The sequence below is a fragment of the Gigantopelta aegis genome, chromosome 8 (assembly GCF_016097555.1).
Source record: "Gigantopelta aegis isolate Gae_Host chromosome 8, Gae_host_genome, whole genome shotgun sequence".
Taxonomy (NCBI): Eukaryota; Metazoa; Mollusca; class Gastropoda; order Neomphalida; family Peltospiridae; genus Gigantopelta; species Gigantopelta aegis.
In genome coordinates, this window is record NC_054706.1 from 63,641,782 (window position 1) to 63,655,455 (window position 13,674).

Below are 13,674 nucleotides of genomic sequence, written 5' to 3' on the forward strand. Positions count from 1 at the left end.
TTTCTATCTTTATTTATATAGGAGTGGTATGAAGCCCAGTGGTAAAGCACTCACTTAATATGCAGTTGGGTCTAGGATCAATCCCCATTGGGCTATTGTTTTGTTTCAGCCAGTGCACCACGACTGGTATATCAAAGGTTGTGGTGTGTGCTATCCTGTCTGTTGGATGGTGCATTGACAGATCTCCGTCTACTGATGGACAAAATGTAGTGAGTTTCTATAAGACTCCCAGTATATGTAAAAATTACCAAATGTTTGACATCCAGTAGTCAATAGTGCTCTAGTGGTGTCATTAAATAAAACAAACTAATTATTCATATAGAGTATGGAAAAAAAAACCCTCATACACTTTCGTTAAGCTGGTGTTTGTGCCATTCTGTGTGTTTGGGGGTGGGGAGTAGCTCCAGCTCCAGCCCTCTTTTGCCCTCCCCTTATTGATATAAAAAAAGAAAGAAATGTTTTATTTAATGACAGTTTATTTACAGTTATATGGTGTCAGACATATGGTTATGAACCACACAGATATTGAGAGAGGAAACCCGCTGCCACCACTTAATGGGCTACTTTTTTCGATTAGCGGCAAGGGATCTTTTATATGCACAAACTCACAGACAGGGTAGTACATACCACGGCCTTTGATATACCAGTCGTGGTGCACTGGCTGAAATGAGAAATAGCCCAATGGGCCAACCAACGGGGATTGATCCCAGACCAAACCGTGCATCGAACAACCGCCTTACCACTGGGCTACTCTTGCCCCTTATTGATATTGATATGTAAGAGAAGGCAAATTTTTTATTTTAGACAGTAACTTGTGACCATTTGGTTGTCGACAATTACCAAAGTATTACACAGTTTCCTCCAGCCTTCCCCTGCATTACATATCAATAAGGGGAGGACTGAAGTTGACTTGAGCTGGGGGAGGGGGAAGAGACTGTACATGACAAATTACTAATACTTTGGCATAAATATGGTTCATTTAAAGTAAACTCACACATACGGTTTATTTTAATGTAACTGGTGCAAATGTACATCAAGCAGCTTCTCTTCTTCTCTGTTGTGTATTTGGAAATACTCACAAACACACACAAAACACAGAGATGTAAATAAATCATGCTGAAAGCTGTCAATCAACAAACACTTGTAGGCAATCATCGCACCACGGGGTGGACAAACGATCCAGTAAAACACGGTATCTCAATTACGCGGCGCCATCACAAAGGATTCCCCTCTGATTAATGAGAAACGTGCGGCGCGGGACTTGTCAATTACCCGTGCAAAGCCAACTTCACACCTAGTCCGTGCTAAGAAGTGCTGGCAGTGATCGTTTTACGAACGCCGACACTCGCAAACCCACGTGAAAAGCGCTGCTAATTGGGTTATTCGGAATAACGGGATTACGTACACCGATAAACTGTAGGTGGTTATAACTTGTGTCATTTAAACTCTTTCCTTCAAAATCAATTAAGTCAAGTAAACTTTATTATTGAAAAAAAAAAAATTCAACCAAAAAAAAAAAAAAGAGAAAAAAGAAAAAAAGAAGAGAAAAACTTCAAGAAGAACAATAGCACACAAAAACAAAAAAACAGAAAAGGAAAGAAAAAAAGAAACAAGAGAGAGAGAGATAAATATTAGAAATAATTTACAACTCAATAAATGGCTTTTTTAATGAGTAATTAAATTAATTAATTAACCAAAAATGGAGGTATGCTTGCATACAATTGAACAGAATGACAATTCAATGGATTAAAAAATATATAAACGTCACAATTTATCGTTTGATCCCATATCAATAAAAATAATGACGTTGTTCATGTAATTTGAAAGGGACGCACAATATTTAGGACCTGGGGTACTGGTCAATGCGCTCCTGTGAATGTTTAACCTTTTGTATCAAACACAAGTCATAGCATCTGTTCAATAAAATAGACCATTTGGAACAAAATCGTGCTTCTCAAGTGGGGACAATACAACGCACCCCCCCCCCCACCCCCCTCCCCACAGTGTCCTCTAGCCCTGCCATGATTTTATCATATGTATATATTTTCAATTCGGGGCGAGATCAAGCTCAAATGTTTGACATCCAAAATCCCATGCTTAATAAATCAATGTTCAAGTGGTGTCGTTACAAAAAAAACGTATCTTCTGTATCAACAGTATATATGACCCTAGGCCGTAATATGACCCATAACACTCATGAAGTGTTAAATACCGATATTTAATACACCTACTATATACATACACATGTGCGTATCATTGTATCTTAATACATAGTTATATAGTTATGTCATGTGCTCAAAGGCCATTTAGTCAAAGTATTTACCACATAAACCACTGCATATAGGGATGGGACGATATGACCTATATTTCCAGGTAGCCGTGTTTGACAGATATAGGGTATGTGTACTATGTGTCGCGACACGTGAAATTACTTACCGAGGAGTAGAATTTTAATCACGTTAGATTCCTCTTTGGCCCATGTCTGTAGATTCCTGTCAATGGCTTCACTTCTTGCACGAGCTTTCACCTCATCCTGATCCAAACTAAAACATAAGCCCATATTAAAAGTTTACATGTTTGAGGCGCGTGTTTTACATTCCAAGATACTGGCGTCACAGGTGAAATGCACACCTTCACTTGTAAATTTCAATACAGGTAAGAAAAGGTGTTGCGGTTTCGTTAAATTAGTCACTTTTATTTTGTAACTATTCCAACAGGTTCGAGAAATTAAAGTGCCACCAATCCACCACAGAATTCCAACAGAATATTAACACAGATATAGCTGTCAGCGAGTTTTAGAGCAGGCTACAAGTTTTTAAGTTCTTGCGACTCGCTTCACTGATTCACCGTTAAGTTTCCTCATTTCACCCCTTACCTGGCGTTGCTCCAGAACGAGGCTGTCAATCACCACACGACTGATTGGTGGGCAGGGCTACCTGTGTAACAGGTAATGTCGCGAGCGGTAAGATACACAATAGGTCAAGACGGCAAACAATACCTTATAATAGCGTGGTCAGTTGTTGATATTTAACAAATTGTTTGGCTTCTTGACCCCGTTTGGGCTTGGTTACGCTTCCCCCGCACTTGTGTACATTATATGCAAAACAGGTGTTTTTGTATACTGTATGTAAATAACTTATCGCTACTTTATTCTTCATATGGGTGGTGGTTTTGTTAAACACATTATACAGTTTTCTTCAATCAACAACGTAATCATTAGCCAGCAATAAATAGTGAACTGTTTTACCTGGAGAGGCATAGGTTATACAAGGGTTATAATTATTATCACGTTGGAGAAGGTGAATAAAAGATTACTGGAGTCGATATCCTGAATGGCTGTAGTTTAAAAAAAGAAGAGCTAGATAGATACGAGAGGGGGGGGGGGGGGGGGGGGAGGGAGAGGGATGAAGAGAAAGAGGGAAGGAGGGAGAGAAAGAGAGAGGGAGGTAGGGAGAGAGATAGAGAGGGAGGGGGGAGAGAGAGAGAAAGAAATAGAGGGAGAGTGAGGGAGAGAGAGAGAGAGATGATAGCTTTACAGCCCTCTACATTTATTAAGATACATTGGGCTATTTTTCGTTCCAGCCAGTGCATATTAAATATCCCTAGCTGCATTAGGAAAAATGTAGTGGGTGTCCTTAGATGACATGTCATAATTACCAAATGCTTAACATCCAATAGCCGATGATTAATTAATCAATATGCTCTAGTGGTGTTGTTGAACAAAACAAACTTTCTTTACCAAATGCTTAACATCCAATAGCCGATGATTAATAAATCAATGTGCTCTAGTGGTGTTGTTAATTTTAATATATTTTAGATACAATTAACTGAATATGAAAAAAAAAGAGGTCGTATTATTTCATTGAGGTTCGACATCACATTTATCCAAAAGAAGTATTCTTAATCATGAACATCAACCTAATTGTAATGGCCTTGCATGACAGTTAGCCCAGTGGTAAAGCGCTCGCTGGATGCATGATCGGCGTGGAATCGATCCCAGTCGGTGGGCCAGTTGGGTTATTTCTCATTCCAGACAATACACCACAAATGGTATATCAAAGGCCGTTGGTATATATTACCCTGTCTGTGGGATGGTGCATATAAAAGACCCCTTCATGAAGTGGAGACAGCGGATTTCCTCTCTCAATATCTATGTGGTCCGTAACCATGTCTGCCGCCATAGAACCATAAATAAAATGTGTTGAGTGCATTGTTAAATAAAACATTTCTTTCTTTTGCACGACAGTTATAAACATTATCGACTGCAGTCAGTCCTGCTATATTGACCACCTGTATTAAGCAACCAACTGTTAAAATGCTACTTTTTGATGGCTGCTTAACACAGGTTTTATACCTTCTCACTGTGCTATTAAGACTCCCTCAAGGTCGGAAATGATAGCAGGATGTGAATCCATTACCTACTAGCCCAAGGCCTATGACCTAACCACTATGTCACCAAAGAATTATTTTTTGTCACATTATTTATAATTTAATAAACATGACAAGTATGCTTAGTCTGTGCCAAGAAATATATAAATCATGCATTGTTATGTAATGTGGTGAAAACAATTGACAGAATTGATATTAATATGAAAAAGAAACGAATTGACTCAGTCTTGTATGAGTTTGTGTTATTGCAAAAATGGCAAGCAAATTATCTAGGACTGGCTTTTTGGCTTGTTATGTTACAAGGAAATACTGGTATGGTGGATAATAATTCTGAATCAAAAATATTATTGGTAGTAAATCTTAAGGCAGAGATTAATTTTACTAGAAGAATGCAGAAAATTGTATTTCAGGACATCTAGCTTTCAAAATTTTACTGGGAAACATATCCCCGAAGCCTCTAGAAACTGAGTTGTACACTCAATCTCAGCCCCCCCCCCCCCCCCCAAATGTCTACTTGCTTCCTCCATGCCTGTAAATAAGATTAAATATAGTACAAATTCAATCATTCCCTGTATAAGAGCATTGAATATATATATATATATACTAAAATGCAAGTTATTGTGACACACAAAAGACAAAGATAATTGATGATAATTTTTTACTGCCGTGTATGAAACATTATAACATGGAAAGAAAAATGACCGAAGGTATGGAAACGAGCAATAGTCCATGAAAAGGGTGCACCTGCCATATGCATATGAGCCACATCACTAAAGGGAGTCCAGAGCATAATTCAGAGTCAGTAGAGTGTGTGTCCCACCATGAGCATTGATACAGGCCTGGCACCGTCATCTCATTGAGGCCACTAAACGCTGGAGAAAGGGATGGTACCGGCGGTCAAGGTTGCTGGCTGGAACCAGTTTTGCAGATGCGTGGTTCGGATCCATGTGTCTTGGCGAGGGGTTGCAATGGGTGGTCGGCCGCTATGGGGACGGTCCCTGACCTGGCTATTTTGTTGATATCGTTGCCATAAGTACCACATGGTGTTTCTCTGGACGTTGAATTGATGTGCGGCGTCACGCTGCGAGGTCCCAGATTCAAGCTTCCCTATGACTTGCCATCTGTCATTTTCACTGAGACGTGGCATGGCGAAATTGCATCAAACAGTTCACTAATGGTATTTTTCCAACTTCTGGACTTCTGAAGGCTGCACAGAGTGGCAATGATTTGCGACTGAATGTCTGGCCTTTTATGGTGAACACTGGACAGCATTTCTCCCGAATATTCCATGTTTCTTGCACAAAGCATACAACCGCTGCAACAACTGCTTGGTTGCATTTCTTTGAGCTGTTTCATGCACAATTTCTCTGGTTTACATCCATAAATCCATTCACAAATTTATTACTCCAAACAATCCATGTCACAATAACTTTTGCCTTCGAGTATATAAACAGTCTGTATAATCATTACAAATAATGCATAATAGGTACGTAATCAAATAATCCTCCCAAAAAATAAAAAATAAATAAAAATTATATATATATATATATATATAAGAAAACAAACTTAAGTTCTACATGTATTTATTATGTGAATATATTCCTCAAAAACATAATTAGTACAATGATCATTTTATGATCAACATACATAGGGTTACATGATGTATTAATTCAAATATAAACATTTAACAAGGTTACAAGTCCATGTTATCTAGCAAAGACCACAAATGTATACTAACAAGATTGTTTTTATTTTTGTTGAAATATTTTCATACACATACACACAAGACTGATTAGTACATATAAACAATGAATTAAATTTGTGATACAAGTCGAAATTTTCCTAACAACGGAGGACAAAGCACATGGATGAACTTCTTCTTGATCACCAGTCCGTTTTGCACAGGTCCATAAAGCGGACTATCTGGGTATGGAGATAACGACTCTGCTGATATGAGGACCTTCCCATCTGTAATTGCGTACAAAGTGTTGTCTCGACCTAGTTTCACCTGAAGAAGAAAATCAACAACATAATTTATTCACAGAACATATTCCGTAGATCCATAACAATACAGTGCAGTCACAACCAACTTGGATCTTAATGATAATATAACAGTATAGGAAGGAAGGAAATGTTTTATTTAAAGATGCACTCAACACATTTTATTTACAGTTATATGCTGTCAGAAATTATGGTTAAGGACCACACACATATAGAGAGAGGAAACTTGCTGTCACCATTTCATGGGCTACTCATTTCAATTAGCAGCAAGGGATAGTACAGACAGGATAGTATACCACAGCTTTGTTACACCAGTTGTGGAGCTCTGGCTGGAATGAGAAATAGCATAATGGGTCCACTGACGGGGATAACAGTATAAATACATGTATATATATACATACACAAACATTATACATACAAGAGTAATTATACAAATTACAGCTTGATATACCAGGGTCCTGTTTTACAAACGGATCTTAGCAATAAAATCACTGTAAGTGCATAACTACCTACTGTACTTAAGATGATCTTAGCGTGAAGATCACTTTGGAAAACGGGGCCTTGGCCTCTGATAGTTGAAAATCTGTGCTACCCATTTATAGGCAAAGTGAAACTTAAATCAGGTAACCCATTTCGTTTTTGCATAACCCATCATGACTATGTAAATGTTGTAAACTTAATGTACGAATAAAAAATATGTTACACAAAACTAGACTTGCACAAACTTTCTGTGTTTATACAATTTATTCTATTCTGATTGGATGACGTTGAAGAAAAATAAAGTTATCATTCAATACACCTCAGAAAATGACGTCATTACGCCAGCTGGGATGTCTTTATGTAAAACAGATCAGTGTTCTCGCTGCTCCATTTAAGGTTGCACTATACCAATTAATTTCCGGCTGGGTCGAAGTTCGAGGTGTACCGAACTTTTGATAGAGAAGTTAACACCACAAGTCCTGTGATTGGTTATAAATGTGAGTGTGTTGGTTGTAAAAAAAATTAGTTTCATCTGGGCTAAAAATGTATGCAATTTTATTTGATGTAGTACCACCGTGTCAAGTAGCCTTGTGCTTGGAACATGTATGGGGTACCTGTAAAAAAAAGTACTAAAATTTTGTGCGAAACTAGGGGTGTTGCAGAAACATCTGGTTATACCGAAAATGAGCCATGAAAGGTACCATTTTCTGCAGTTAATACTTTGAGGTAGGGGTTGTAGTACTGATATTTATGGGTCACAGTTTGGTTGATATATTGCATATAGTGTTTTTAAACACAAACGTTAACATGGTCGCCTATGGGATTTGAATTGGTATAGTCCAACCTTAAGCGGGGCGCCCCGCCCCGCTATTCCATTTTGCTGCCCTCCTTTCACGTTCCCCACCCTCCTTTATTTTTTAGCGCCCCTCTTTATTTTCCAGCACCTATCTCCGCTATTTCCAAATGCACACTTTTTTCCACACAAAAAACAACAATCAGTCTGCACACTGGACATCAAAGGAAACAAGCTGCGTTGTGTACGAAAAAGCAATTGACGAAACATTTACGACAGTTACCGTAACATAATTTAACAGTATTTTTAACAGCCTCTATTTTGTCCAATATCTGTATCCATTTGTATGTTTGATAGACACAATAAAAGTTATATTTTATGTAACCAATGAAAACATTTAATTTTTTTACGGATTCGGCAATCTCCGATTGAAAAAAACCCCTCTTATTTGGCACCAAATTTGTCACGTGATCAGAACGGTCATTCTGTCTTTTGTTTCCACTAACTATCGTTTGATATTTTGTCCTCAGTTGCAGATATAATTGGCTGTAACTGATGATTTTTACTTTCTGTTATTCTGTTTATTCAGCAGTTCTTTATAAAATATTGTAAACTTTTCATTTTGGGGGGATATGAACGCTTATAAAAACAAAGGAAGTGGTAGTGTTTATCATTAAAATCATTTATCTTGAGTGCCAAATAATATATACACCGCCTTTACAAAAACAAAACTTATTATCAGCTGGCGATAATATTTTATCACAGTGATCGATTCATTCGATGAAGATGGAAATAACAAAAATGTATCCGACATTAGGAGATCACTTTACAAACATCTTTATTGTTTTTCGTATATCTTGAAATCTTTATTAAAAATAATAATATTAAAACTTTGATCAGTCCAGCAAACCGGAACTGCCCGTGAATGTCAGACCGATATCATCTTGGGTTCAATTAAAAGACAGTCTTTTTATAAACCTTTTTGCACTTTTTTGTAAGCAAAATAAGGAGTATGTCTTTTCGCAAAGTCTACCAACACACAACAATATGGTAACCAAACTACTCCCCCCCCCCCCCCCTCGTTTTTTTTGGGTTTTTTTTGAAGGGTTTGGTGCCGAGCGGCCGCCCTCCTTTAATTTTCACCCAGCGAGAACACTGCCTATCATGGAAATGCCAAAAGCTGATTTAGGTATATGTTAACTAATAATGGTGTTCAGGCACTTGTGCATAAATTTAAAGGGGGGGGGGGGGGGCGCTAAACTGGCTAGCAAAATTTTATGAGGGGTTAAGATATGCTTCTTCAGAAAAAGTATTGAAAAAAAAAGGAGAACATCTGTTTGATCAAGGGGAGGGTTCGACCACTGAAACCCACCCTCTGTGCACTCTTTTGTGTTTGTAATTATATGAAACTGTTTGTCATTTTCTAATGAATTTATTGATGTACAACTGTTACAAACTACATCAAATTGTGTAGCGTTGTGAAGGATTTTAAACTAAAAACCTCAGAAAATGACGTTATAACTTCAAATGGGACGTCATTACGTAAAAGAGATCAATGGAAGTATGTTAGAAACTGGTATATGAATTATCTGTACTTTTAACTAAATAGGTTGTGCTGTTTGTAATTATAAGAATTTGTCATTTTGTTGTGAATTTATCAAGGTATAACAGTCACAAATTTAGAATAAATTTCGCTTCGCGATTTTAAACAATTTGTGACTGTTATACATCGATAAATTCACACAAAAAATAACAAACAATTCTTATATATATTAATATAGTTTATATAGACATGCATAAGTATTACTGCTCTTATATTGCTCAATGTCACCCCCAACATATTGTTTCATTATTCTGTTTAAACATGGTCTTATAAAAAAAAAAAAGCTCCTGGCAGCAATTAGCAACAAGGAGTATTTCAAATGCATTTTTATGAACTGATGGATCAGACTTTGAATATACAAGTTATACACTGGTAGAACAAAGAAACGTTTTTTTATTCTTTTCCTATTAAGTGTTTTGTTTTTTTCACCTTTTTTTTAATGTACCTGAAATGACTTAAAAACTAAAGCATGTTCGGCTAATTAATAAGATAATAATGAGATAACACCATGCAATGAAACATCTCTCATAAACAATTAATGTAGATCAGGGCTTCTAGATTATGGTAGCCCCACTCCCATGGCTAGTGATATTCAATGTTGGGCTAGTAAATAACTACTATTGTAGAGGCACTGATTTTCTGTTTCAGATTTTTCCCTTTCCCCGTTTCATAATATTACAAATTCCGGGTTTTTTCCGTTTCAGTATTAAACAAATTCTGTTTTTGTTTCACTCACAACACAATTAATTGCTGGTATAAAATAAATAAATATGCAATGAGGCAAAACACGGGAATTTAACTTGTGAATACGCCACGACACAGACTTCGGACATTTTCGGTTTTCTTTAAAATATGATCGGGAAAATAATTACAAACGATCACACTATAAACCACTTCCTTTGTATAATTTATTTTGAAGAAAGCCTGGCATACAATATGCAATTACTGCATTCCTTTGTGAGATCGGAAATATGGCAATGCCGCAAATGTTAAAAATTAATAAGCAAACATAACATAATATATATTTCACTTGAGTAAATATCGGACAATTTTAGCTCACAATGTTTGGTTTTTCCCGTTAAATCGCCGGGAATAAGCGAAGAAAACACAACTGGTAAAATGTCTAGATACTCTGCATTAAACATTTGGCGTAACATACAAAGGTACTAGTGTCGTAGCGTAGCACATCAGATGTCGGTGTCCATAGTTTCTAGTTAATCAAATGGGCTATTTAAAGTTAAACAATGTTTTTGAAAAAAATCGGGAATTCTGTTTCAGATAGGTATTTCCGCGAAAAATCGGTGCCTCTACTATTGTCCAATCTAATTAAAATTAGCTCCACTATTACATGTGGATCTAAAGACAGCCAGTTGGAGCTCATGTCCACCAATCAAAACCTTACTTGTAGAATCCTGCCAGTGATTTAAAAATAATTTGAAAACATTCCGAATTATCCTGAGGGTATACGACATGTTTCGTGTGAATTACGAATGCCTTAACCTTCTGACTACTGCAGGCGAGATATCTCGCCCGACGTCACGTCAGTCGATATACTGTACACTGTATACAGTGCATTCCCCAATTCATATTTCCCGCCGTTTTGCACACGACACTCACCGGAAACGGAAATATAATTAAAGAAAAAAGATTTTTTTTTCAAAATGGTGGTTTTTGTTTTGATTTTTTCAATTGAAAATACCTTGAAATTTTGAGTTCAAAAAGTGGTTTTCGGCAAGTATTTTCGCTTGACAACAATGGCGGCACGTCGCGGTAATTTTCAGGGATCGATAGCTGATTGTAACAGCTAATTTGATAATAAATTTGATCGTTCTACCAACAACGAAAATTACCAAATATTGCAATATGAATCGTAGTTCGGGTTTAAAAAAAAATTCTGGTCAGAAAACCACTGTTATCGGGAATAATGGACATAAATACTGGACAGTTGGCCACAAATGCCCGTAAGTAAACGCAACTTTTTCGATTTTTTGCCTAATTTTAATCACCATTAGCCGATCTAAAATAATAAAAATTACAAAAAAAGACACGAAAATAATACTTACCGATTCATATATGAACTTTATTTCATGTATTTATGAAACATTTAAGTGTATATATATGCGAGTAAAAATTATAAACTTGTACCCACTCAATGTGGTTTTTGTTAAAAATTAATCCAGTAGTCTAAAGGTTAGAACATGTTTTATTTTATAAAATAAATAATTTGTAATGTAAAACTGAAGACTGATTTAGTTTTTTAAATTTTATAAATAAATAAATAATTTTTGATGTAAAATTGAAGACTATAACCCGCCCCGTACGTATTGGTATGGTTCGCTGTACTGCAGCCACTAAAATAGACTCGCCCGATATTTTTAGAATTTGTATGCTCCCAAATAACGTTATAAAAGGCGAAGTGTGATTTGTCAATATTTAAATTATTATTTACAGACGAAATGTTACCTGGACATTGGGGACTACGCAGTGTTGTTAGTTTTAAATCACTGGCAGGATTCTGCAAGTAAGGTTTTGATTGGTGGACATGAGCTCCAACTGGCTGTCTTTAGATCCACATGTAATAGTGGAGCTAATTTTAATTAGATTGACTATTGTCATGCCCGACGGCTAGTGAAAAAAAAGAGGAGTCAAATGTTGCTGGTAAGTCTATTTTGTAAATATGAATATCCTGCCCCCTCGGAAAGTGTACCGCCCGTTCCCCACATTAGTTATCGATCTAAAGAGGGATTTTTTGATGGGGTATATATAGAAAAGTGGGGCATGGGGCCCTAACCCTAACTCTATCCCTAACCCTAACTCTATCCCTAACCCTAACCCTAAACTATTATAAATGATGGGGGGAACGGGTGGAGCTCTCGCCATACCACATACATTTTCTCCTGGGTAAAATCTAAGACCCAGTTGTTTGGCCAGAACTTGTCCTGCATGTACAAAGGTGCCTTCATGCTCATAAATCTTGCGATGCTTTCCTTTAGTTCGTTTTCTTTTATTTCTCACAGGCTTAGCAAATCGGACTGAAATAAGGCCACCTAGACCTGAAAATACAATCATGCATTTGTTATGAAATGTTGAATAGAATACCATGTAATGTAATGTAGAATACCCAGTACATATGTAACTGTAAGTGAATCTAATCATCTTTTCTTAAATCTGCCAATCCATCTATATATAATAAATATTTGCCACTGATTCAATGACAATTGGGAAGGAGGTGCAGGAACGTTATGTTTATTATAATATTGTGTTACAATTTGCTATCATGCAAGTTTGAGAGATCGCTACACCATTCCAAAATGTGAAAAAGTAGTTGGTAATGAATTTCCATGAATTAAAAACTATTGCTAATCCAAATAATAATATAAAAAAATTCCCTGAGGTGCATGTCACGTCTTCTCGAAATTAGGTTATTAATGAAAATACACAAAATATTCACAGTCACACTTCAAAAACTGAAGTCTTTGCCACTATCTAATTAAGTTTAATATCATCATATTAAATATATAAAAAACTACATTTTACAATATACAATAAATTTACAATATGTTAAAATACTATGTTTAAGAAACGTTATTATGGCAACCTGGCGAAAAGTTTGACAGCAATGAACTTGAAACTCTTGCGATGGAAGCAGCCATATTTAATGTTCCCGGATATGCGTATTAATATCTTAATAAGCATTGCGTATTATAAAGTAATATTATAAACAAATTATATTTAAAAATGTTCAGAGACGAATCTAAATTGTGTTAATGTTATATATAATAAATAAAAACTATATGTAAAATTTTATAATTGTACCAACTATTAAGATCTATATTTCTGTGGAAATTAAGAATCCATCCCAGGAAGTTGCAAAGCGGCTTGGCGGGTTCTCACGAAAATGAATTTTGTGTCGCTAGATGCAGAACTTGCTCAAGTGTCAGTTGTATTTCCCAATGCTGACAGAGATGCAATACTACGAGATCTCTCTTTCACAGAAAGCGCCGAGGAAACAATCAACAGAATTTTAGATGGGAGGGTTAGAATAACATTTTAAATATCGGTTTGTCACCGTAAAAACATGCTGATGATTATGATATAATCATATATATATCGAGAATCGAAATCCGTTGTAATAGGCCTGCGTCTACGAATTGCTTAATAAACTTTTGGCATTATGGTTGCATTAAAATTAATGGAAATCTTAATTATTAATACAATAACATCACAGAACACCTACAGAATCTCAAGTATACTATTTAGCAATGAAAGGGAACAACATCAAGTAGACAATGACATTGCCTTAAACCCTGCAAACTGTTTAGTGCTAGGGTCTGGATTCAAAATTCAGACCATCGGGACTAGCCGAGCACTGTAACCAATGACGAATACCCAGAAATTATATCCCCCT

At 36.3% G+C, this 13,674-nt stretch overlaps 3 protein-coding genes across 5 annotated transcripts in view; 1 reads left to right on the plus strand and 2 right to left on the minus strand.

Moving 5' to 3' along the window:
* The window catches only part of LOC121378513 (guanine nucleotide-binding protein G(o) subunit alpha-like), a 47,783-nt gene extending 44,962 nt beyond the window's left edge, over positions 1-2,821 (minus strand). Inside the window, exon 1 of the mRNA XM_041506718.1 lies at positions 2,437-2,821. Coding sequence (XP_041362652.1) covers positions 2,437-2,560 — 124 coding nt within the window. The 5' untranslated portion in view covers positions 2,561-2,821. The remainder of the gene's footprint in view (positions 1-2,436) is intronic.
* Positions 2,822-2,917: 96 nt separating this feature from the next.
* LOC121378512 (crossover junction endonuclease EME1-like) overlaps positions 2,918-13,674 on the plus strand; it is a 40,987-nt gene continuing 30,230 nt past the window's right edge. Inside the window, exon 1 of one of the 3 annotated variants that reach the window (XM_041506716.1) lies at positions 2,918-2,962. In XM_041506716.1, coding sequence (XP_041362650.1) covers positions 2,951-2,962 — 12 coding nt within the window. In that variant the 5' untranslated portion in view covers positions 2,918-2,950. Of the gene's footprint in view, positions 3,013-13,125; positions 13,303-13,674 lie in introns of those variants that run through there. The other 2 variants (XM_041506717.1, XM_041506715.1) reach the window with 2 other exon arrangements.
* Positions 5,956-12,959, minus strand: LOC121378515 (50S ribosomal protein L27-like). Its single transcript, XM_041506719.1, has 3 exons — positions 12,865-12,959; positions 12,156-12,319; positions 5,956-6,397 (listed from the first exon to the last, which is right to left on the minus strand). Exons 1-3 carry the CDS (start codon positions 12,917-12,919, stop codon positions 6,203-6,205), a joined length of 414 nt encoding a protein of 137 aa, XP_041362653.1. The 5' UTR covers positions 12,920-12,959; the 3' UTR covers positions 5,956-6,202.

Bases quoted from the DNA above. Each gene is read 5' to 3' on its own strand.
- LOC121378515 (XM_041506719.1), bottom strand. From the start codon at position 12,919: ATGGCTGCTTCCATCGCAAGAGTTTCAAGTTCATTGCTGTCAAACTTT. The intron at 12,320-12,864 runs GTTGCCATAATA...TTGTATTTTCAG, and splicing joins GCTGTCAAACTTTTCGCCAG to GTCTAGGTGGCCTTATTTCA. The intron at 6,398-12,155 runs GTATGTGGTATG...TTTCTTCTTCAG, and splicing joins GATTTTACCCAGGAGAAAAT to GTGAAACTAGGTCGAGACAA.